The sequence below is a fragment of the Pteropus vampyrus genome, unplaced genomic scaffold, assembly GCF_000151845.1.
Source record: "Pteropus vampyrus isolate Shadow unplaced genomic scaffold, Pvam_2.0 Scaffold374, whole genome shotgun sequence".
Lineage (NCBI taxonomy): Eukaryota > Metazoa > Chordata > Mammalia > Chiroptera > Pteropodidae > Pteropus > Pteropus vampyrus.
In genome coordinates this window covers 976447-999259 of record NW_011889155.1, presented here as the reverse complement: position 1 = coordinate 999259, position 22813 = coordinate 976447, and the positions used below count along the sequence as shown (strand labels likewise).

At 38.3% G+C, this 22813-nt stretch overlaps 1 protein-coding gene across 1 annotated transcript in view; it reads left to right on the top strand.

Moving 5' to 3' along the window:
* UBR4 (ubiquitin protein ligase E3 component n-recognin 4) overlaps positions 1-22813 on the top strand; it is a 128464-nt gene that overhangs the window by 6881 nt on the left and 98770 nt on the right. The window contains exons 3-21 of the mRNA XM_011379756.2: positions 575-678; positions 1467-1596; positions 1710-1849; positions 2353-2455; positions 2563-2704; positions 2852-2976; positions 5426-5550; positions 6149-6208; positions 6322-6512; positions 9986-10085; positions 10222-10359; positions 10806-10923; positions 11834-12021; positions 12924-13083; positions 13206-13291; positions 18927-19096; positions 20341-20623; positions 21237-21372; positions 22283-22362. Coding sequence (XP_011378058.1) covers positions 575-678; positions 1467-1596; positions 1710-1849; positions 2353-2455; positions 2563-2704; positions 2852-2976; positions 5426-5550; positions 6149-6208; positions 6322-6512; positions 9986-10085; positions 10222-10359; positions 10806-10923; positions 11834-12021; positions 12924-13083; positions 13206-13291; positions 18927-19096; positions 20341-20623; positions 21237-21372; positions 22283-22362 — 2579 coding nt within the window. The remainder of the gene's footprint in view (positions 1-574; positions 679-1466; positions 1597-1709; positions 1850-2352; positions 2456-2562; positions 2705-2851; positions 2977-5425; positions 5551-6148; positions 6209-6321; positions 6513-9985; positions 10086-10221; positions 10360-10805; positions 10924-11833; positions 12022-12923; positions 13084-13205; positions 13292-18926; positions 19097-20340; positions 20624-21236; positions 21373-22282; positions 22363-22813) is intronic.

Genomic DNA, 22813 nt, shown 5'->3' with positions numbered 1-22813 from the left:
CCTTTTAGTGTCCAAAGCTGTTTATTATAGGCACTGGCTACTGATGGAAGAGTCACATTTAGCTTGAAGAAACTGTGTAGGCAGCCCCTTGTTAAAAAGGCATTTAGAACCTATGGGAAAAGAGAGATAGTATATTCTAGTAGTTAAGAGAGTGAACTTTAGAGGCAGACTTTCTGGATTTTACTAGCTGTATGACTTTGGGCAAGTCATTTAACCTCTATGTGGTTTAATTTCATTATTAGGAAAAGGAGGGAGAGCAGATAACAATACCAACCTCATAGAATTGGTTTAAGGGTTAAGTGAGTTAATATATTTGAAGTTTTTTGATATTTACAGTGACTTATTTCCTATTAGTGTCTAATAAATGTAAGGTAAATTGATTTGTAAACAGTTGATGGTTATCAATGCCAAGATGCCTTTGTTTGCCCCTCGGGTTGTTGGTTCTGAATAATTATTATCATGGAATGATATTGGAAATGTTGGACATACGGAGCTCAAATGTTTGATTTATTGACTGTGAGGCTGAAGTGAGTTATAGAAGTCGGAGGTTAAGTAAAGCTTATTACTTTCTCAGTTCCCCGGAACCAGCTTCAGTCGGTGGCAGCAGCCTGTAAAGTCCTGATTGAGTTTTCTCTCCTACGTCTGGAGAATCCAGATGAGGCTTGTGCTGTGTCCCAGGTGAGAGTGATGGGCCCATTTCTGGCTCTTATTTTGAGGTAGGATTGTGACTGACTCGTGGAATGATGGAGAAGGAATGGCATACAGCAGAGGTTGGTAAACATTTTTTGCAATACGCCAGATAGTAAATAATTTGCTGACCATCCAGTCCCTGTTGCAACTAGTCTCGGCCTTTTAAGCTCTGCTTTTGTGGTTGTGAAAGCAGCCACAGACAATACGTAACTGACTGAGCGTAACTGTGGTGCAGTAAACTTTATTTACAAAAATAGACAGTGGGCTGAATTGGGGTCGTGGTTTGCCAATATCTGGTATAGAGGGCTGCAGAGACTTTTTTAAGGATTCCAAAGTTACCTGCCTCCAGGCCCAGGCAAGTAACATAAAATGAGTAAAGTGTGCCGGCGGAGATGAGTACACGACCTGGCTATAAAGGAGCCAATCACTATTTGGCTCCAGCTCAGTGTTGCCATGCAAGAATGGAGGTTCAGAGGCTCATTGCTATATCTTGCGAATTATTGAGAGAGATGAGAAATCTGGATTTGTATGTTAAACCTCCCATATTTTCAAAAGTTAGCATTAACAAATTAAAAAACAACAACGTTGTTGTGAGAATAGTAAGATAAATCTGCAAGCCAGATGTGGTCGGAGGACCATCAGCTTGTGATCTCTATTTTCGTTCTTTCCTAAGATCGTAGTTCTTGACATTAACCTAAATTTGGTTCTGTGCCTGTTAGAAGTCCCAAAAGAGTAGAGTCTTCTAAAAGACACATTTGAATTTGTTTTCTTTTCAGAAACACTTGATTCTCCTCATAAAGGGCCTGTGCACTGGCTGTAGCCGACTAGACAGAACTGAAATTATCACGTTTACAGCAATGATGAAATCGGCCAAGCTGCCACAAACGGTGAAGACACTCTCAGATGGTGAGTGTTCCTTTGTCATACCTCGTTACGTGGCCACTTCCCTGGCTAGCTCTAGTCCTGTTTTGCCTTTTAGTGGCATTCTCATTCTTCTTTCTGTTTTTATATTTTTACAGTGGAAGATCAGAAAGAGCTGGCCTCACCAGTAAGCCCAGAGCTGAGGCAGAAGGAGGTACAAATGAATTTTTTGAACCAGCTGACATCGGTTTTCAACCCTAGAACTATAGCATCGCCGCCTGTAGGTACACAGACTCCGGTGAGTTACTTCAGATGTTCTCATCCCTGTGGGGTTTGTTAAGACAATACTAGAAAAAAGTAACAAACATATTTTATATTTGTAATATAAAATGATGTACTGCCTATGGTAGAAAAAATCGAAGAATATAAACCAAAAAAAATTAAAACTCACCCCAACTCTTTCTGTCCACAGTTGCTACGATTTTGATGACCATTCTTCTAATATTTCTCAGTGTAAATAAACAAACATAAAGAGCATGTTTCCCATAAAAGGCATCACTCTATGTTAGTTGTAGGATATTTATTTTGTAAAGCTATATATATCCCCCCTCCTTTTTTGGAAAGTAACTTGTATTTTTCCCAACATTAGAGAGGAATTTCCGCTCATTAACTGGGGATTCTGAAGAGTATCCATGAAGCTGCTGCTTCGTTTGGACAGTTGGTTCGATTCTGAACTCCAGAGAACCAGACAACATATGATAGTATCTTGAAAGGCATTTCTTCTCCTTTGTTTCTCTTCAGGTGGAAGGAGAAAATGATGAGCAGTCATCCACAGATCAAGTCTCTGCTGTCAAAACCAAGAATGTGTTCATAGCTCAGAATGTGGCTAGTCTTCAAGAGCTTGGTAAGACTCTTAATCGTCAGAAAACTGATTCCTCTGTTTTCAAAATTTTTTTAGGCAGAGGAGACTCAAACAGCAGAAAGGCCTAATGAGCTTTTTCATTAATTCAGGTGGCTCAGAGAAGCTACTACGTGTCTGTTTGAACCTGCCATATTTTCTACGCTACATCAATCGGTTTCAAGATGCAGTGTTGGCCAATTCCTTCTTCATCATGCCGGCAACAGTAGCAGATGCCACTGCCGTTCGTAATGGGTAAGGTGCTCCAGGGTCCATATACTTTACATTCTAATGCTGCTCTCAAAAGAGAGAAACTGGTTAGTTTTTATGACATGCCTACTTTCAGATTATAGAAGCAGGCAATTCTAAGGGACATTTCTTTTCATCTCTTTTATGCTCCAGTTTTCATTCTCTGGTGATCGATGTAACCATGGCATTGGATACCCTTTCTCTACCTGTGTTGGAACCTCTCAATCCCTCTCGTCTGCAAGATGTGACAGTCCTCAGCCTAAGTTGTCTATATGCAGGTGAGAAGTTGTTATGTCTGATCTCATTTTCTTAGTCAAGCACGGGTATACTTCCTGGAAATCATGAGATCCTTCTGAGTACTCTACTCTCTCCCCCTTTGATTAGCCCCTTCCCCCAAGGATCATCTAATATCTCATCCAGGTGAAATGAGATCTCAGTAGGAATCTTGTAACTTGTCCGTTTGTTCAGCAGCTGGCACTGTGTTATGTGCATATTTGATTTCATGATATGTGCAGATGCTGTCTACTGTATGAAAAGTGAAATGCTGAGTGCTGTGGGGATATTGAGGTGAACAGTATGTAATACCTGTCCTCAAGGAGCCAACACTCGAACATGGAGAGCAGATTAGGACTACATAGTGTAATATAAAACAGGAGATGCCGAAGCCAGTTAGAAGTATAGAATATTAGGGGCACACACAGAAGGGAGAGAGTGCGTCTTGCTGTGGGAGCAGGTTTGAGGAAGGCGTCCTAGAACAGGTGCTATCTGTTTATATTGATAAATATGACGAGTGTTGTTCTTCATGTTCCCACAAAATCCTTTTTCTTCTTGTTGATTGTGCTGCCTTGGAAGTGAGGCCTGACTGTAGCTGTTTAATCTCTTTTAAGTTATTGTTATAGTGACTTTTTAACCCAATTCACTGCTCCTTGATTTTAAGTACCATAGTCCTGAGATGTCATGCAAGATATAACAATATCCAATGTTCACTTGGTTTTGCAAGTGAGGATTTGAACAATCTTGGAAACCTGAGCTCAGGAGCACAGAGAAATTGCTGAAGTAGATCATCTTCCTAAATTCTTTTAACAGCTTACTTTGAACATCTTTGTACAAATAGGAATATAAAGGTAAAGGCTCTTTCAACTGGGGAAGGCAGTAGTCATGAAGGAGTTCTACTGACGTATCTTGTAGAGCTCATAGGATTTCAGCGTGGCTATCCCTAGATAGATGTAAAAGCAAGACCAGAAGTAGTCTAGAGTTTGGGGAACATGATGGGGTGTGTGTGTTTAGTGGTTGTACAACTGGGAAAAAAGGACCCAATCACAGGGGGCTTAGAAATGCATTCTTAAGTCATTTGGGCCACATATGGTAGACAGTAGAGACCATTAAAATTTTTGAAGTGTGATATGATCTGAGCTATATTTTAGGAAGAACATTCAAGCAGTAGCATGCAGGATATTTTCATGTGGGGCATACTGGAGACAGGGAGACCCTTTAGGAGGAATTTGCAGTCATTCAGATAAGAACACATTAAAGGCATGAACTGGCAGTAGCAGTAGTAGTAGAAAGCTAGGGATACATGTGAGAGTGTGCTCTTTCCAAGCCTATTTCCAGTATTTATTTGCTATTCCTCTTCCTTCGATCTTTTCATTTTTAAATTTGGGGTTTATTACAATTTTAAGGCATTTCTTGAATATCTCAGTGTATTTAGTTAGTAAGGATTAAAGAGTTCTTAAAAATTCTTAGTCGGATTAAAGATCCTCGATTTGGTTTGTTGTTGATCACTTGAGATTTGATTTAAAGAAAAGAATTTGGCCTTGATGTCTTTGAGAAATACTAAGAATGGGATTTTTTCCCCCTATAATCTTAAAAAATTTTTTTAAACTATTTAAAAATTAATAGATTTTATTTTTAAAGCAGTTTTAGGTGTACAGAAAAATTGAGCAAATGGTACAGAGTTCCCGTTTACCCTCTCTTCATACAGTTTCCTTTATTATTAACATACTGCATTATGATATATTTGTTATAATTGATGAACCAATATTGATACATTATTATTAACTGAAGTTCAGTTTACATTAGGGTTCCCTCTTTGTGTCGTACAGTTCTATGGGTTTTGACAGATGCATAATCCATCATCATTGTATCATATAGAATAATAGTTTAACTGCCCTAAAAATCCCCTGTGCTTCACCTAGTAGTCACTTTCCTCTACCCCCAACTCTAACCCCTAGTAACTATTGATGTTTTTGCTGTCTCCATAGTTTTACCTTTTCCAGAATGTCGTGTAGTTAGAGCCAACTGTATAACATGTAGTCTTTTCGGATTGGCTTCTTTTGCTTAGAATATGCAAGTAAGGTTCTTTCATGTCTTTTTGTGGCTTGATAGCTTTTTTCTTTTTATTGCTGAATAATATTCCTTGTATAGCTCTACCACAGTTCTTTTATCCATTCACCTTTTGAGACATCTTGATTGCTTCCATTTGTTGGCAATTATGAATAAAGCTATAATATTTGTGTGCAGATTTTTGTTTGGACAGAAGTTTTTAGGTCATTTTGCTAAATATCTAGGAGTATGATTGCTGGATCATAGGTTTAGTCTTGCTTTTATGGAATTTACTTTAATAATCAAATCACGGAACTGTTTGTGAGTGGGTTGTGTTTCGGTTTTGGTGGATTCTTGGGACCATGCCATCCTTAGAATCTGTGCATCTTTTTTTTTTTTTTTCAGGTGTGAGTGTGGCAACCTGTATGGCCATTCTTCATGTGGGTAGTGCTCAGCAAGTGCGGACAGGGTCCACAAGCTCCAAAGAAGACGACTATGAGAGTGACGCAGCTACGATTGTCCAGAAATGCGTAAGCCAAGCCTCTGGGGATACGGGTGCCTTGATTGTTCAGATGAGGGTGTATGGCCTTTCTTCTTGATAGAAGAAAGGACATGGAGTACTCTCCACATCCTTTCCCCTTGGGTAATAGGCCTAAGAGGTAGGCATTCAGCTTGTTTACTTGGCAGATTGGTTGACCCTGCAGAAAACACTGCAACTTTGTGGTAGCAGTAGACCTTGTGAAAGACGAGTCCATTCGATCAGCGTATATTTGAGGACTTACTATGTGTTAGTGTACTTTTAGTGGAGACATACAAGAAACAAGATAATTTCAGCTAATGGTAAATATATAGGATGAATACATGCGATTGAAAGTGATCTGGGTTTGTTGGTCCTGGGTGTGTTGCTTTAGATTGGGTGGAGGGAATGCTTCTGAGGTAACGTGAGTTGGATGAAAGGAGGGAGCCAACGCCATGTGAAGATGAAAGAAAGCATGATGGAATTGTGTTATTGGGAAATGACTTGAGGATATTTAACTCTTGATGCTAAATTAATTTGGGTAGGATTTAGCATTTATAATGAAATATGGTAGCTTGTTCAGATTTTTGTGTATGTTTGATATTGGACAGCTTGAAATCTATGACATGATTGGACAAGCAATCTGTAATTCCCGCCGGGCTGGTGGTGAGGTAAGCGGCATGTCTCTGCTATGTTCTGGTCTTGTAGTGTCTAAGATGTGTTCCTGTCTTGTAGCCTGTAAGATCTCTATGTTCACATTTTTCTTTTGTGCCTTTTTCAACAGCACTATCAGAACTTCCAATTGCTGGGTGCCTGGTGTTTGTTAAACAGCCTTTTCCTCATATTGAACCTCAGTCCTACGGCCTTGGCTGATAAGGGGAAAGAGAAAGATCCACTGGCTGCACTCCGAGTCAGAGACATCCTTTCTCGTACAAAAGAGGGAGTGGGCTCTCCTAAATTGGGGCCTGGAAAAGGGTATGTGTCTATTCGATTGTCTCTCTTGTTCTGTTACCTTAAATTTCCCCGCCATTTTATATTGGACGTAGTTCAACTCTTCTCACCTCTAGATTAACAGGAAAACTTGCCTCTATACCCAGTTGAATTGAAAAACTAAGATGATGATCAGAGCCTACGGTCTCTACATCGTAGCTGTGTGTTTTTGGGCGAATCACTCATACTCTCTATTCTTATTTTCTTATCTGTAAGAGGGAGAAAATATCTGCGTAATATATATTTTAGGATTTTTATGAGGTTCAAATCAGTAAAAATGCTTCTGTTTTATATGGTGGCATCTGACTTGGAGGTTTACCTGTAGAGTGAGGATTCTCTCGGGTCCTCCTGGCTTGTTTCCTGAAACATTTGTTACTATTTTGATGAAATATGGCCATTAAGCCCTGCTTACTAGGAGGGAAGTTACAGATATGACTTCTGTGCTTTTGCTTACTCAGTCTCTACCATGTACTAGGCTCTTTTCAGGTATTGATGATATGGCACTAATCAAAGCAATGTCCTTGCCTTTTTGGAGTTTATTATCTAACTGCAACAACAGTGAACAAATACACGAGTAAGTTCATAATAGATTATTATGTATGAGTGTTGTGAAGGAAAATAAGCCAGAGCAAGAGACCTGAGTGATAAGGGCTGTTATTTTAATTACAGTGGTCAAGAAAGGGCTCTGAAGACAAGATGTAGAGAAAGAAGTGACGGAGTGAGCCCTACAGATATTTGTGGTAGACTTGTACAGGTTTTGAGATGGAAGTATGACTGGCATTTTTAAAGATCTGCAAGGTCAATATGGCTAGAAGGGAGAAATTAAGGAGGGAGAGCGATAGAGAATTATGTCAGAGAGGTAGCCAGGGGCTGAATCACCTAGGGCCAGGTGTAATCTGTAGGTGTTAGAGGTTTCTCAACAAGAGAGTAATAGGATCTAATTTATTAGTGATTTGAGAACCCAGCTCCTGTGTGGAGAATAGACTGCAGGGTCATTAGACAAGAAGAAGGCAGAATAGTTAGGAAGCTAACGCATTACTACCAATGAGAGAGGACGGGGACTTGGAATAGAGTGATGGCGGCAAAGACTGGGAGAAGAGGTCAAGTGGGATATGTTTCGAAGGTATAAGCTGACAGGCTTGGATGTTGAGTGTGAAAAATATGACATAAGAATTTTTTGGCATGAGCAAAACTGGGTTGTGTAATTTGCTGAGCCAGGGAACAGCAGTTTGGAGTAGACTGGGTGGCAAGAAGGGGAAGAGATGACTGTCAGACCCTACGTGAGATGTTGAGTAGGCAGTTGGGTATATGAGTCTGGAGTTCAAGGAGGAAGTCAAATTCTGGACCTCATTGAACACATTATTCACTGAGTACCTTCTCTGTCCCAGGCTGTGTTGGTCTGGAATGGTGAACAAAAAAAATAGGCATATTCCCAAGAGACTTGAAGTTCATATTCATGCAAATATATATCAGATTGTATTTAGAGAGTATTGTGATAGAGGCATATGACTTGGTAAGAAAAATCAAGGCAGGCTTCCCCTAGGAAGTGTTAATTCAGCAGAACTCTAAAATAAGCATTGAGATTGTTGGCAGCACAATCACGTGCCGCTTAACAACGTTTCAGTCGACAATGGACCACATATATAATGGTGGTATACCAGATAGATGTGTAATAGTCTGTATCATCTATATTTGTGTAAGTATACTCTGTGATGTTTGCATAACAATGAAATCATCTAATGGTGCATTTCTCAGAATGTATCCCCGTTGTTAAGTGGCGCATGGCTGTAAATACTAGGCAAAGTAGGGAGGTGAGTGCATTCCAGAGAGAACAGTAGTTTGTGACTTTGTGAGTCTATACTCTTGATGTCGTAAAGAGAAATGAATGAATGCCAAAAGGTACATATAACTTTAGAAGTAGCAGTTATGTTTTAAAAATGGCTGTTTTTTTTTTTTAATTTTTGATTACAGTTGGCATACAATATTATATTAGTTTCAGATATATGACATTGTGATTAGACATTTATACATAACTTATGAAGTGATCTCCCTGGTAAGTCTAGTACCTATCTGACACCATATGTAGTTATTACAATATTGACTATATCCCCTATGCTGTACTTTACATCCTGTGACTATTTTTATAACTGGCAGTTTGTACCTCTTTAATTCCTTTTTTTCACCCATTTTCCTAACCCCTCCCCCACCCTCAATCTGGCAGCCATCAAAATGTTCTCTATATTTGAGTTTGTTTCTGTTTTGTTTATTCATGGCTGTTGTTTCTTGAGATTTAGAAAGAGTACATGAACATTGTATAAGTTATAAACTGTAAGAAAGGAAAAAAGTGATCTTAAATTCTACCACCCAAATTGGTAAACATTCTACCAAATATTTTTCTGTGCACATATGTAATATATATGTTTACAAAAATAAGATCACTGTTATAAAATATTATAGGCATCTTTTCAGTGACATTATAAGTTTTAATGTCTGATAGTATTTCACTATATAAATATCCCATCGTTAACTAATTACCTTATTGAATGCTTAATTAGGTTGTTCCAAATTTCTTGTTTTGATAAACCATGCTTTAATAAACCTTCTAAAACATTTTGTGAACTAGTTTAATTATCCCCTTGGGGGTAAATCCTTGGAAATATTGTTAAGACAGAAGGGCACACTTATTTAAAAATTCGAAATATTTTGCTAAGCTGCTCTAACTTGCATTCCCACTGGCTGTGTGTGCATATGCCCATTTCCACGGTTCCTCATAGACAGTGGATATCATTCATCTTCATATTTGCTAATCTTAGAGGTGAAAGATATATTGCTGTTATTCATATATCTTCGGTTACTAGTGTGGTTGTCCTTGTCATACATTTATCGGTCATTTGTGTTTCTTCTTTTGTAAACTGCCTATGTCCTTTGCCCAGGTTTTCTCTTTGGTGTTTGTCCTTATTTCTTACTGATTTACGTGAGCTCATTGTATATTAGATAGCTAACTCTTTATCATATGGTCATTTGGACAGAAAGAAAAAGTTTTATTAAGATTTAATGTAAAACTTTGTTTTTATTCTTTTTGGTTTATGCCTAAAGTTTTTATAGAAGTCGGTAATTTTTAATCTCTTTTTTCTCTCAAAAGAATGACTTTAAAAAAGTTCAACCACCGTTTAAATTCAGTATCTTTACATGACCTAACTGCTTTGAATTGATAGTTTTAAATTCCAAAATTCCATCGATTTGGAAGTTTCTTCTAGTCCCGGAGTTCTTAACCTGAAGCCCATGCATCCTTCAGTAGTTAGTGGATGGGGTTCAGGGAGATTGTGCACTTCTGAAGTTACATGCAGAGTTTGAGTATTTGTATACTTTTTTTTTTCCTGTGAAAAGGTCCATGGATTCTGAGAGATCCATTGTTTTTGATTATCTTAAGGTTTGTGTTTACCTTTTTCTTCGTGTAGGCATCAGGGATTTGGGGTGCTCTCAGTGATATTGGCAAACCATGCTGTCAAGCTGTTAACTTCTCTCTTTCAAGACCTGCAAGTGGAAGCTCTGCACAAGGTGAGGGGATTATACTCTGGGAATCAGCATATTGATGGCTTGCTCCACTTCTGGGTAAGCTAGTTTGAACTAGCAGATCAGATTGTTATTTCCTGATGTCTCATAACATTAAGTCTCTTTTGCTGTTTACCTTCAGAGTTGGGAGACAGATGGTCCCCCTGCTGTCCTGAGCATTATGGCCCAGAGCACCTCCATACAGAGGATTCAGCGGCTGATTGACTCTGTCCCACTGACGAATCTGCTGTTGACGTTACTCTCAACTTCCTACAGAAAGGTGGGTGGGGTCATGCCACTGGTAATTTGGAAGATCTTACATAATATAACCTCAAAATGAATAAGACTGACTGTACACTGTGATCCTCTATAAATGCCAAATTTGTGCTAATGGTTTTGAAGATGAGAAGATGATCCCAAACATTTGAATTATCAGTATTGTGACATATGGCTGCTTGGTGATTTGTGACAATTGGTACGCTGAAGCAAAAACATAGAGAACACTATTGAAACACTCATTCGTTAATTGTTTTCCATATCCCTGGTTTTGGAGTGATTTTGTAGGATAAAGTGATGAGAGTCCTGAAGGGAGCTGTGAAAGAGAACTACTTCTTGGATTTGCAGAAAAGAATAAGACATGGAGAAAACTTTTCAAATAGTAAATGAGATGAAGTAGGACGGTTCCATTTTTGTGATCATCAGCTGTGATCATCACTGTTTTCCTAGGCATGTGTCCTGCAGCGTCAGAGGAAGGGCTCCATGAGCAGTGATGCCAGCGCCTCTACTGACTCCAACACCTACTACGAGGATGATTTCAGCAGCACAGAGGAGGACAGCAGCCAAGGTAGAGGCCTCTCTTCTCTCTCCCGGGAGATAAGATACAGGGTGCAAAAGGAACTTTCCCCAGTAGGTTCCTCTAGTTTCCTATTTACCATTTTCCTTCACCCGCCTAGCCTAGATCTTATTATTACGTGCACTCAAAGGTGACACGTTATTAAGAGTAAGTTGAGCCGTTGAAAACTAAATGATAGAACCTACTATTAGCAAAGCCCAGATCACTTTTCATTCCTTTTCCTCCAAAATCAAAATATATCACAATTCATATTTTCTTTTGTGTTGACCCATTTTGTGAGCTCTGCTCTGAGCTTTCCCAGTGAAACTCAAAAAGTGTGTGAGGTGTTTAGCTGTCATAGGTGTGTGGCTTAGGGAACCTTAGGGAGAGAAACTCCAGACTCCGTTGTAGTGAGCAACAAGGCAAAACTAAGATTCCCTCCTGCTTTCGTTTGGGGAGACAGTGAATAAGATAAATACCAGATTTTTTATGATCAGGTTTGTGGGAGCAATGTACGGTATTTTAATGGTATGATTCTTATCTGGGGATTTACGATAGATAGACAAGTAAAAATTTGCTCTTGAAAATGTTTGGTTTGTTGCCAGTAAAATAAAGTTAGATTATTTCTCTTCCTTTGTTGGGCTCTTTTTAAAAAGTATGTTTTATTGAGGTATAATTTACATACAGTAAAATGCTCCCATTATGTATACATTTAGATGAGTTTAAAAACCATTAAAAAAAATTTTCAGTTACGGTTGACATATGATATTATATTAATTTCAGGTGTACAGCAGATGAGTTTTGATAAATTTATGTAGCCATGTAACTGCCACCAGAATCAAGATACTCTTATGTTGACAGATAGATATACCAACATTTAAAAAAAAATGTGTTTTTGTTACTTTTCTCTTTCTCTGTTCAGATGATGACAGTGAGCCTATTTTGGGGCAGTGGTTTGAGGAGACCATCTCCCCCAGTAAAGAGAAAGTGGCACCTCCACCTCCTCCCCCGCCACCTCCACTGGAGAGCTCTCCTAGAGTTAAAAGTCCTAGTAAGCAGGCCCCTGGTGAGAAGGGCAACATTTTGGCTAGCCGCAAAGATCCTGAGTTGGTAAGATTGGATTTCTTGAGGTTTAGGGGAAGGAAAAATGGGGAGAATGAGTGAAAAGCAAATGATTTGAACTAAAACATTTTTTAGGCCGGATAACTGTAATGTTTAAAGATATTTTTACTTAGGACTCAAGTGTATCAATTATGTTTGGTTACATAACTTATGTCCCTGGTACTGTTTCTTTAATTGAAGGTTAGTAACAACTTTGGGTTAGGCAGAAGTGAGTTTGAATCTTACTTCTACCATTGATTGGCTTTGTGACTTAGGGCAAGAATCTGAACTTCTGCTTGCCTCAGTTTTGTCTTTTACTGTGTGGGATTGATTATACCTGTCTCTACGGATGCTGTGAAAAATTAAAGAGCCCTTAGCATAGGTCTGGTACATCATAAGTGCTTGCTAATGGTTTGTTCAACCAGTATTGATGATATATTGAGTGTCAGCCCCTGTTCGGAAGCTGTAACAGCAAACAAGTCAGATACAGTCCTTGCTTTCCTACAGCTTAGTCTATTTTCAATTTAATTTGAACAGAGATGTAAAGATCTGGAAATTCTATACATGTATAATGATAATACAGTTTTCAGAAATCAATATATCAGTAATGTCCTTGAGCTGGGAAAATACCAGAGAAAGAAATGAGTCAGTCTATTTGGAAATCTTGTCTTCATACAATATTTCACGAAGTCTCTTGTACTAAACTGGTATACCATTTGGTGTAACTCGTAGAATTATGTGGGAAGACTATCATAATTAAGCTTAGTCCCACTGTAGGTGATTTAAAATCTGATTTTTACATTTGTTTATTGTATGAGGCCTATGGACATAGTTTATTTCCCATTTGTATTCAGGATTTGTAGGGGCTCTGGGCTTATGAACGTGATATGAGCTACTTTTGTTCTTTTTAGTTCTTAGGTCTGGCTTCCAACATTTTGAACTTCATCACCTCTTCCATGCTGAACTCCCGGAACAATTTTATCCGAAACTATCTGAGTGTATCTCTTTCAGAACACCACATGGCCACGCTGGCCAGCATCATTAAGGAGGTGGACAAAGATGGACTCAAGGGTCAGTAGACAGGAGATGTGCCTGGGGGACTTTTTTTTTTCTAGTGGAGTTTGGCTGTTGGCAGGATGGTGTGATGCATCAGGTAGCCACTTGAATAATTGGTTTTCCCATTTGTCTTCAAGGTTCATCAGATGAAGAGTTTGCTGCTGCTCTCTATCACTTTAACCACTCTCTAGTGACTTCTGACCTTCAGTCACCTAACCTGCAGGTTTGTGTGCATTATGACTGCTTAGGCCAGGAGCGAGCTCCATCAGCTTGCAGTAGGCTGCAGTTCTGTTGCTAAGGAACACAGTTTGTCATGGAATCCCCACACTGGAAAGAGTGCTGAGAGATTTTTCTAGTGTGTTCCTCTGTCTTATTAGGATCATCTCAGGGAAAAGAAAATGTGTCTTTTATCCCCAGGTCACTTAGTAAACTTAAAAAAAAGGAGAAACTGCAAAAACAACTCCTAATGACTGTCTAGTAGAAAAACAGACAAAATAGATGTGAAGGCAATTTATGAAAGAATATAAATGGTCAACAAACATAGGAAATGATCACCAGTATGAGTAATTTAAGAAATACAAATTAAAATGTGTGTTTTAAAGGAACCAATCCAGGGGCGGGCTAGATGCTCTTATGAACACTACTGCTTGCAAACCCACTACTAAAATGAAGTCTAGGATCTTGATTGTGGACTTCTAAATCTTACGGTTTTCTCTCCTCATTGAAGTAGCTGCTGTCTTGAATCCTAAATCTGAAACTCTTCATTTCATCGGTTTTATATACATACACATACATACACACACATCTATTTTGCATTTATGGTCCTTAAATTTTAAGATTATTTGATTGACTTTAGTTTTTATAGCGAGTGACACCATGCTCTCTGTAATCTTTTCAGGCTTTCTTTTTCCCCTTAATACTATTTAGTACTATATCGCCAAGAGTCATCTATATTGTTGGATGTTTCTGTAGTTCTTGTCTTGACTGACTGCGCTATGATATCCCACTGTGTTTGTGATTTTACCAGTTTATTCATTTCCCCTCTGCTCCCACTGATGGACGTTTTGGTTGTGTCAGGTTTTATTGCTGTGATCTTTCTTGTACAAGTCCCCTGTTATGCAAGTGATTCTCTTGGGAATATAAGTAGGAGTAGAGTTGACAGGTTATATAGAGTATGTGACCTTAAGGAGATAATGCCGAACTGCTCTCTGAAGTATGCGCACCGTTCTCTTCCCACCAGCAACATGTCAGAGACGTGTGGATTGACAGTCTCTCCCAACATTCGCCAGTGTCATGTTTTCTTAATAATGTTCCTAACATGGTCAAAGTTAATGGTTCTCAATCTTCAGTGTTTAAAGATTTTTTGGGAATTTGTTAAAAATGCAGATTCCTAGTTACTGTGGTAGTCTCCTCCCCTCAATAGGATTTGACTCACTCAGTAGATTTCCAATTATTTGCCCTACGACTTCTTTGAAAAATTTTTTGTTACTCTTAAGATTATTTCAGTGAATCCTCAGACTCATGGCACAGTTCAAGGGCTTGTGTTTGCCCCCAAAGGGACGAAATCTAGGAAACTCTTTCAAGAGGTTAAATTTCTCATAATCCCAACATATTTGAGAAATTCTTAAAATTTTTTTTTGTTGTTTAAGAAGATAATTATAAAACCTATTTATACTGTTACATGAAAACATTTTTGGCAGGAAATGGAACATAAATTGAGTAGAAAAGTTGTTGACCTATCTAAGATGAAGAGAAGGAAATGCTTCAGTTAGTATATCACCTGCAGCGCCTTCTCAGACTATATAGGGTCAAAGTGTGCCGAAGTTACCAGCTCCTTGCCAGATCGAAGTTTATTTAGGGAAGTTTCAGAGTTCATAGACTTGGCCTTTTCTTGCTTAAACTTGTTCAAATAATGAAGAAATATTTTTCTCTAGAGAATGATTCTTAAGACTCTTATAATAATGTTGTTCTTTTAGCATTTGAAAAATAATTGTAGACCTTGTGTGGACATGCAAACTGGTTGCCCACAGCTACTGACTTCATGCAGAGGAAATCCTCGAACCTCCCTTTCATTCTGTCTCCAAACATGGGACTTTAAATTCTCCCAGATTTTATAGCTACAATGGAAGAAAGTGAGGGATAGTCAGTGTAATTTAATTGCTACTGTTGAAGTCTCCTACCTTAGATAGTTTTTCTTTGGAGTAATGTACAAAGTCGTTATACCCAAGGTGCCTGACTTTCATTGCATGACACACACAGTGTCCTCTCAGGGAGGTCAATAAAATGTGCCTTGGTCTGTGCAAGTAAACAAATATAAGTTATGTCTTAAATATTGTCTTTAGCTGACATGGAAATAAAGAACCATGGTTCTGAGTTAATAAGATAGGCAGGTTTATTCCTACTTAAGAAGTTGAAATCTACTAATTGATGACTTTTGAACATCTTGGGAAGAAGATATTTTGCTGGAAGGCTGTGGGAAAGATGTGCTCAGTTGGCATGGCCCCTCTGTTCTTTCTTTCAAATGTGTCTGATAAAGCAATCTACTGAGACGATTTGTGTCTCCTGAAGCCAAATGAAAAAGCAGGCTTTGTCTGGTTTTCTGTTGATATTCTGCTCCATTGGCCATTGGTTATTAGCTTAATCTATAGCCCTGCTTTTCAGAGAGAAGGTTGAGGTTAAGGCTGAAAGTTCCAGCCTTCTAATCACAGTTGGTTTTTCTGGCAACCATCTCCCATCTTGAAGCTATATAGGGACCACAAGAGTCACTTTGTTAGCATAAACTCAGATATTATTGAAAGGGGCTTATGTGATTAACAAGACATTTCTCTCACTAAGGAAAGTGCAAGAGTTTTAGGAGTTGTGTGCCAGGAATGGGAGTAAGGCCAAATATGTATTTCTTATTATATCATGATATCATAGGGGGTTACTATTTAATAGGTACAGAGTTTCAGTTGGGGAAGATAAAAAAGCTAGAGACAGATGGTGATGATCATGGTTGCACAGTGTACATACATATACTTAATGCCATAGAACTGTACACTTAGAAATGATTAAAATGATAAATTTATGTTATGCTATTTTATTACAGAAAAAAGTGCCTGGCACTTTTAGTGCTGGTTTAGTACCAGTACCTATTAAATGTTAGTTGCTATCTTTATTACTTTGTTACTATTATATTTAATATTACTTACAGAGTTATAATAATTTAATAGCAGTATTACTAGAGTGATCTAGTTTCATTCATTCAATAAGTATTTATTGAACATTTACTGTGTGCCAGGTACTGTTGTAGGCACTGAGGAAATAAAGGTAACTTTATTTAGTTAGTGTGGGATCATGAGAGAAAGGGAGATATGGTGTGGATAAAGGAACTGTTGTAGACGTCATGGGAAATTATTTGAATGAGGGAAGGACATGGAGTATAAGGTACTCCTGGATTTAAATTCCAAATGGAGACTGATGAGATGCTGTTGTCTTTAATAGAAATAGGGACATCAGGAAGGGGAGTTGGTTTAGGGGTAGAGGGAGTGATATTGAGTGCTCAGTTGGTTCACTCCTAGGTTTAACTCAGCTCAGAGATTGTATTTATTCATGGATCATTTATTTATTACACATTTACTCAGAATGATCTTTTGGGTTTTTTAGGTATGTGAGCCACAATTTGCCATTTTCTCTGTTTTTAAAAACAAACAAGTCAGTGTCAGCTTACCAGCATGACTTTTCTTTCTGTCATTTACGGCAGGCCAGTCTTAAAGCCATCGTGTTGTTTAGGAAATTGTATAGCTGAGTGTGAGACTCTCTTTTAACGAAGGAATAAACTAAAAGCAATTAGCAGAGGTGATACTTATGTGATTACATTGCTTCCTTTGTTGGTTTGTTGAATTTTGTAATTGTTTCAATTAAATGAGAAAACAGTTTGTTTATTTTTGTAAACAAGAATCATATACGAGAATTGTATACAAGAATTGTACATTGTATATTTTCAGTGTTTAGGTAGTCACCATTATTATTACTGAAAAAAAATCATTTTAAATATAAAATTTTGAGGTGCCAGTGAGATGAAAACGTCTAGGAAGTAGTTCGAAATGTCAGTCTGAAATTCAGGAATTAAAGAGTTAAAGATTGATAATATAGTTTTGGGAATTATTCACTAAGAGGCAATTCTTGAAGTAATGAGTAACAATGAGATGGATGGAGGGATAGCAAGAGAGGTGAAGGCTGAGGCTGAAATCTCAGGAATGCTAGCATTAAAGAGGGGTAGAGAAAGGTTCTTGCAAGGTAGGAAGGAATGGTTCGGGCCCGGGTTTTGCTGCTGTGCTGCAGCTCAGGTATACTTCCTGGAAAGTCGGTTCCTCTTAGAGCTAAGAAGAACTGATGTGGTAGGGAAAAATCAAGTTCCTGAAGAATGTTAGCTCACTTCTCAGTGCTCTGAGGTCTAAAAAACTGACAAAAAGACACAAAAAACTGACACAAATAAAAACCTCACTTAAAGAATATTGTATAAAAGTATAAAGAACATACATTAACCATAATCTTTCCACCAACTTTATTATTTTAATTTTTCCATGTCTTCTTCTAGTTCCTATCCATATAATTGCATAGTTTTACAGTCGTAATGAGAACATTCATACATCTCTTTGTTTCTGCTTTTTCAGATTTTTACTGTTTTATAAATACACATATATTCTGTTTTCTATGTTTACTGTGGTCTTTATAGTTGCCACCATGATGGCTGCATGCCCCTTGATTTGAACACTTAGATTTTTTTTTCTGATTTTTTTTAAATCGTAATAGTGCTATAGATAACGTTGTTGTAGCCGAAGCATGCTTATTTTTTAAATTGTTTCCTTGAATCAGGGATTGAGAAGTCATTCACAGCTGTGTTGAACACAGCAATTAAGAATATAGATTTTAGAGACTGGCTTTGTTACTTGGTAATCTTGTGGCTTTGGTCATGTTCTTAAACCACTCTAAACTCTACTTCCTTCATCAGTAAAATGGAGCACATACCCACCCAGCTCCGGGCATTTAGTCTGAGTGTATTTACAGCGCTTAGCCTATGGTAGCTGCCCAATACATTTGAGCTTATCATGATATCTGTGACGTTTTAATAATTATTTCCAAGGAATGAGGTCCTCTAGGATGTGTTATAAGAATATAATTTAATTTGGCAGACTTAGAAATTTATCCTGTGTCCTGAGGTAACCATGATTTGTGTTTTCTGAAGCCAAATGAGAAAGCAGGCTTTTGTCTGGTTTTCCATTGGCATCCTGCTCAGTTTGCGTGTGTTTGAGAAGATAAGTTACAGCTTAGACAACTGAGCTGAAAGTAAAGCTCATTTGAAAGACATGCTCAACTGGAGTCATAGATAGCCCTGATTAATTCTGGAAGCCTTGACAACTTACAGGGCAGAATTTCTCTGCTAATACTGTTAATATAAGTTGTTGGACCTACAAGAAGTTGGATATCCCCCTTTTGTGTGTTATTTGTAGTAAATAACTGATTATGAAAGAAAAACTGTTAGCTATTACAGTTCAGGTTTTCTTTTGAAAAGCGCTAACTTTTCGTGCCCTATCCCATTTGGAATATTACCCTGATTCTGCTGTCTCAATGCATTTCTTTTTTTTCAGGACCCCATTTCTAACACTAATTAATGGTAGTCATTATGGGATTAAGTTAGTCATTTTTTCCCATTTGTTGAATGAAATGATTTTTCTCCAAACCACTTCTAAATCTGAATTTTTGCATCCTCTTTTGTTTAAATACTCCTTCCAGTATTAAAAAGTAACAGCATTAGTAACTTTTTGGCTTCATTTACTGGCATTTCCTAATGATCTCTTGTATGTCTTTCATGTCAGAACACACTGTTGCAGCAGCTGGGCGTTGCGCCTTTTCCTGAGGGCCCTTGGCCCTTATACATTCACCCTCAAAGCCTCTCTGTACTTTCACGCCTCCTGCTCATCTGGCAACATAAAGCTGGGGCTCAAGGTGACCCCGATGTCCCTGAATGCCTTAAAGTTTGGGACAGGTAAGAAAACTCCAAGAGAAGCACTGTGGAAAAGGTTATTTACTTGTTAAATTTGTTTTGACTTCTTTGTAGTTAATCTGTGGCTTTATGACAGTACTCTATGATAGTGTTTAAAGTGGCAGGGGTAGAGGAGGGTGTTTCTGATGGGGGGAGTTGGGGGAAGATGTGCTGTTTAAAAGATGAAAGTATATAAACTATGGCCTGGAAACAGATTCTTCCTTTAGCACATGGGGGCTTTGGTTGCAGTTATGAGATAGAACCTGAGTCCTGAACGTAACCAATTTTATCCTGACCTGATTTTTTGAAAGAGAGGGAGCAGGGAAGCCAACTCTGTCTTTGGTTATTTTGCTATCAACATGAAACCATTTAGAGCGACTTGTAGTCTTTTTTGGACAACTTTTAAAGAATTTTTTTACTTGGGGGAAGCTCAGATTAATCATTTAAATCCTCTTTAGATGGACCTATTTTTGCCATTTTTGTTTACATGGTTAGGAGTCTTCAAAGCAGTTTGTTTTCCTAAAAGGCTTTGCTTTTCTCTTCCCCATTCTACGATCAAATAGCTCTAATGCTGGATTTGAGAAATCATAAACCCCCTTGAATGCCAAAGACCTACTATATTTTTCCTGGTGGAATCTTGCATAAAGGCCAGGAGATGGGAAGGGGGAAATGTGGTGAGGGAAACCCTTATTAAAACACAAATCTCTTTCATAATAGCCAAAGGCAGTGGAAACAGTTGGCTACATTCATTCCCTTTTTACATAAAAGCTCTTCCAACAAGTTCTCTGAATATCATAATTTCTTTTTTAGTGCATTGAGTTATTTTCGACTTTTATGCAGCAATTTAACCTGTAATGTAAACTCAAAGCAAAAATTAAACTCTAGAATCAAAGTATAGGGAAAAGTAATTGAATTATTTCTACCCAGATTTGTTAATTAAAAAAGAAAAGAGCACCACCTTTTGGGGAGTTTGTAGTTCTTTCCGTTGTCAGAAATGGCGAGAGCCGATGTTAACACTTCTCTGAGGATGTTGACAATGCTGAACAGTTCTGTGGATGAATCTGGCTTTTTTGTAGCCAGAGGTTTAGTGTTTATCTTCTGTTTCCCTGTAGCTTTTTGTCTTCCTTAGTTTGCTGTCATCTTGCCTGGGGTTAAGAAGTTTAACTCTTCCAGCTCTTGACATTGTAGCTCTTGGGGGATGGTCTGACTCTTCCCTACCAGACATATTATTCTTTTCTCTCTGGTAGATTTTTGTCTACAATGAAGCAGAATGCCCTGCAGGGGGTGGTGCCCAGTGAGACCGAAGACTTGAATATAGAACACCTGCAGCTACTCCTTCTGATTTTCCACAACTTCACTGAGAAAGGCCGGCGGGCCATACTGACCCTTTTTGTGCAGATCATCCAGGAGTTGAGTGCCAACATGGATGTCCAGATGCGCTCCGTGCCCCTCATCCTGGCTCGCCTCCTTTTGATCTTTGATTATCTGCTTCACCAGTACTCCAAAGCCCCTGTGTATCTGTTTGAGCAGGTATGGATGGACATATTCTTTTCGCTTTACTAGCTGTTACTGAGAGCATTATTTTTCTCGAGTTGCCATGATCCAAACCAAAATGACCTGCTCACTTTAGGGTTTAAGTAGTTTGTTGTGGTAGGTTTAGGAAGACCACTGGGACTTGTGTATGTGCGCTCACACTTTATGTTTAGCCAGAAGCGGTTAATGTAGATTATTTGATTTGACATGTTTGTTAAAATTGGATTATAGGCTCTGCTCACAGGTTTCCTTCTTTGACTTAACCCTGCTTTGCGTCTAGCACAGTGCCTTGAGCATTGACCCTCAGCGAGTATCTATTAGCGGTTGAATGATGGTCGAGCAATAAATTTTATGGATTAAGAAATTCCTTTGTAGGGATCCAAAATGAGGATGGGAAGGCCAATTAAGGATTATTATTAGCATTTCTTAAAATGTTTCATTGAACATTATTCCCTTGATACTGTAGCAAAAACATGCCTCTCAGAAAGAAGTCCAGGAAAATCTAAAATTTTACTTTAGTGTGTGTTTCCTAATCTATTGTCATTCCTGGAGTGAGAAGCAGTATGGTGACTGTGTATCTTTCTTACTTTGAGTATTTGTTTTTTAAAAGGTGCAGCATAATCTGCTAAGTCCTCCTTTTGGCTGGGCAAGTAGCTCTCAGGACAGCAACAGCCGCCGGACGACCACTCCTCTCTATCATGGGTTCAAAGAAGTAGAAGAAAACTGGTCCAAGCATTTTTCATCAGGTCAGAAAGAAAGCTGTCAGTAAGAAACTGACTCATTGGTTCTCATTGGCGGGATTGAATTTGGAGCTTGGAGTCTCTGTAAAGATCTTTGGTCATTGGTTTAGTCTGCTCCCTATGGGTGGCAAATGTCTGCAGATTCAAACATTTTCAGAAATAGATGATCACATATCCCACATTTATTTAAAAACAAAAAAACATCAAGACACAAGCATTAGGAATCCTTTTGGCTGGCCATACATGTAGTATATCTATTCCTGCCACTCTGAGTGATTAAATTTAATTTTTTTTAGAGATATGGTTCTCACAGGCCGAATTTCCTTTTGAGTCAATATTCGGAAAGTCAGGAGCCACAACATTCTTTCTAGGGTTTCTGGTTGTCTATTCTTTTGATGGGGTGCCTCTTATGTTCATCTTTAGTTACGTTTTTGCTCTCATCCTGAGGATTGTTAGATAATAAGTATATTTTGTGGAAACTTTCATCAAGTGTTCATGTGAATTTATTCTCATTGGGATCTCTTATTAGTCCCTTTGATATTGGAGAAACAGCGTTTAAGATTAAGGCAGTCAGTTTAATGATATAATTTTGTTGATTAACTTGATCATAGAACATGTTAGTTAACTCCTAGAGCAGTGGTTCTCAACTGGGAATGGTTGTGCTCTCCACCCCCACAGGAGACATCGGGTAATGTCTGAGACATATTTGTCACAGCTGGCATTCAGTGGGTGGAGGGTGCTAAACATTCTATAATGCATGGGACAGCCTCCCAGAGCAGCGTTATCTGGCCCAATGTTTCAGTAATGCAAAGTCTGGGAAACCCTGTTCCAAAGTGTTTTCTTAGTTTTTGCATTTTATGGTTGTTAAACAGAGTTGAGAATAAAACGTTCTTTTAATAAGCACGTTGTTTTTCAGATGCTGTCCCACAACCCAGATTCTATTGTGTCCTGTCTCCAGAAGCCTCAGAGGATGATTTGAACCGACTCGATTCTGTGGTACCAGGCATTTAAAAATCTCATTTTACGTGTGGGACAGATGGTTTTCACCAAAATCAGTCTGTCATGAGGAAAGGGAATGACTTTTTGTAATGAGGAAATTTGGTCTGTGTTAAGGTTTGAGCTTATTCTAAAAGGAAAATGTTTTGAGGTTTATTTGCCAGGCTCCGCTTTTGCTGTCAGGTGGTCAGTACCTCTGACACATTATTCCTGAACACTACTTCTTTTAGCATTTTCACATGAAAATGTTTTAATGGACAAACAGTTGCCTTATTTTAAAGCCTGTACATCTATACTCAGAATGGCCCATAAACCGAATGAAATCCCTGAGTGGGAATCTTGCTGCAATGAGAATTAGTAAGAATTTGAATGAGTTGATTTGTCAATCATGAGGTTAAGTGATAGTGTATTGGATAGTAGGAAAAAATACTTCAAGAAATGAGAAATGATT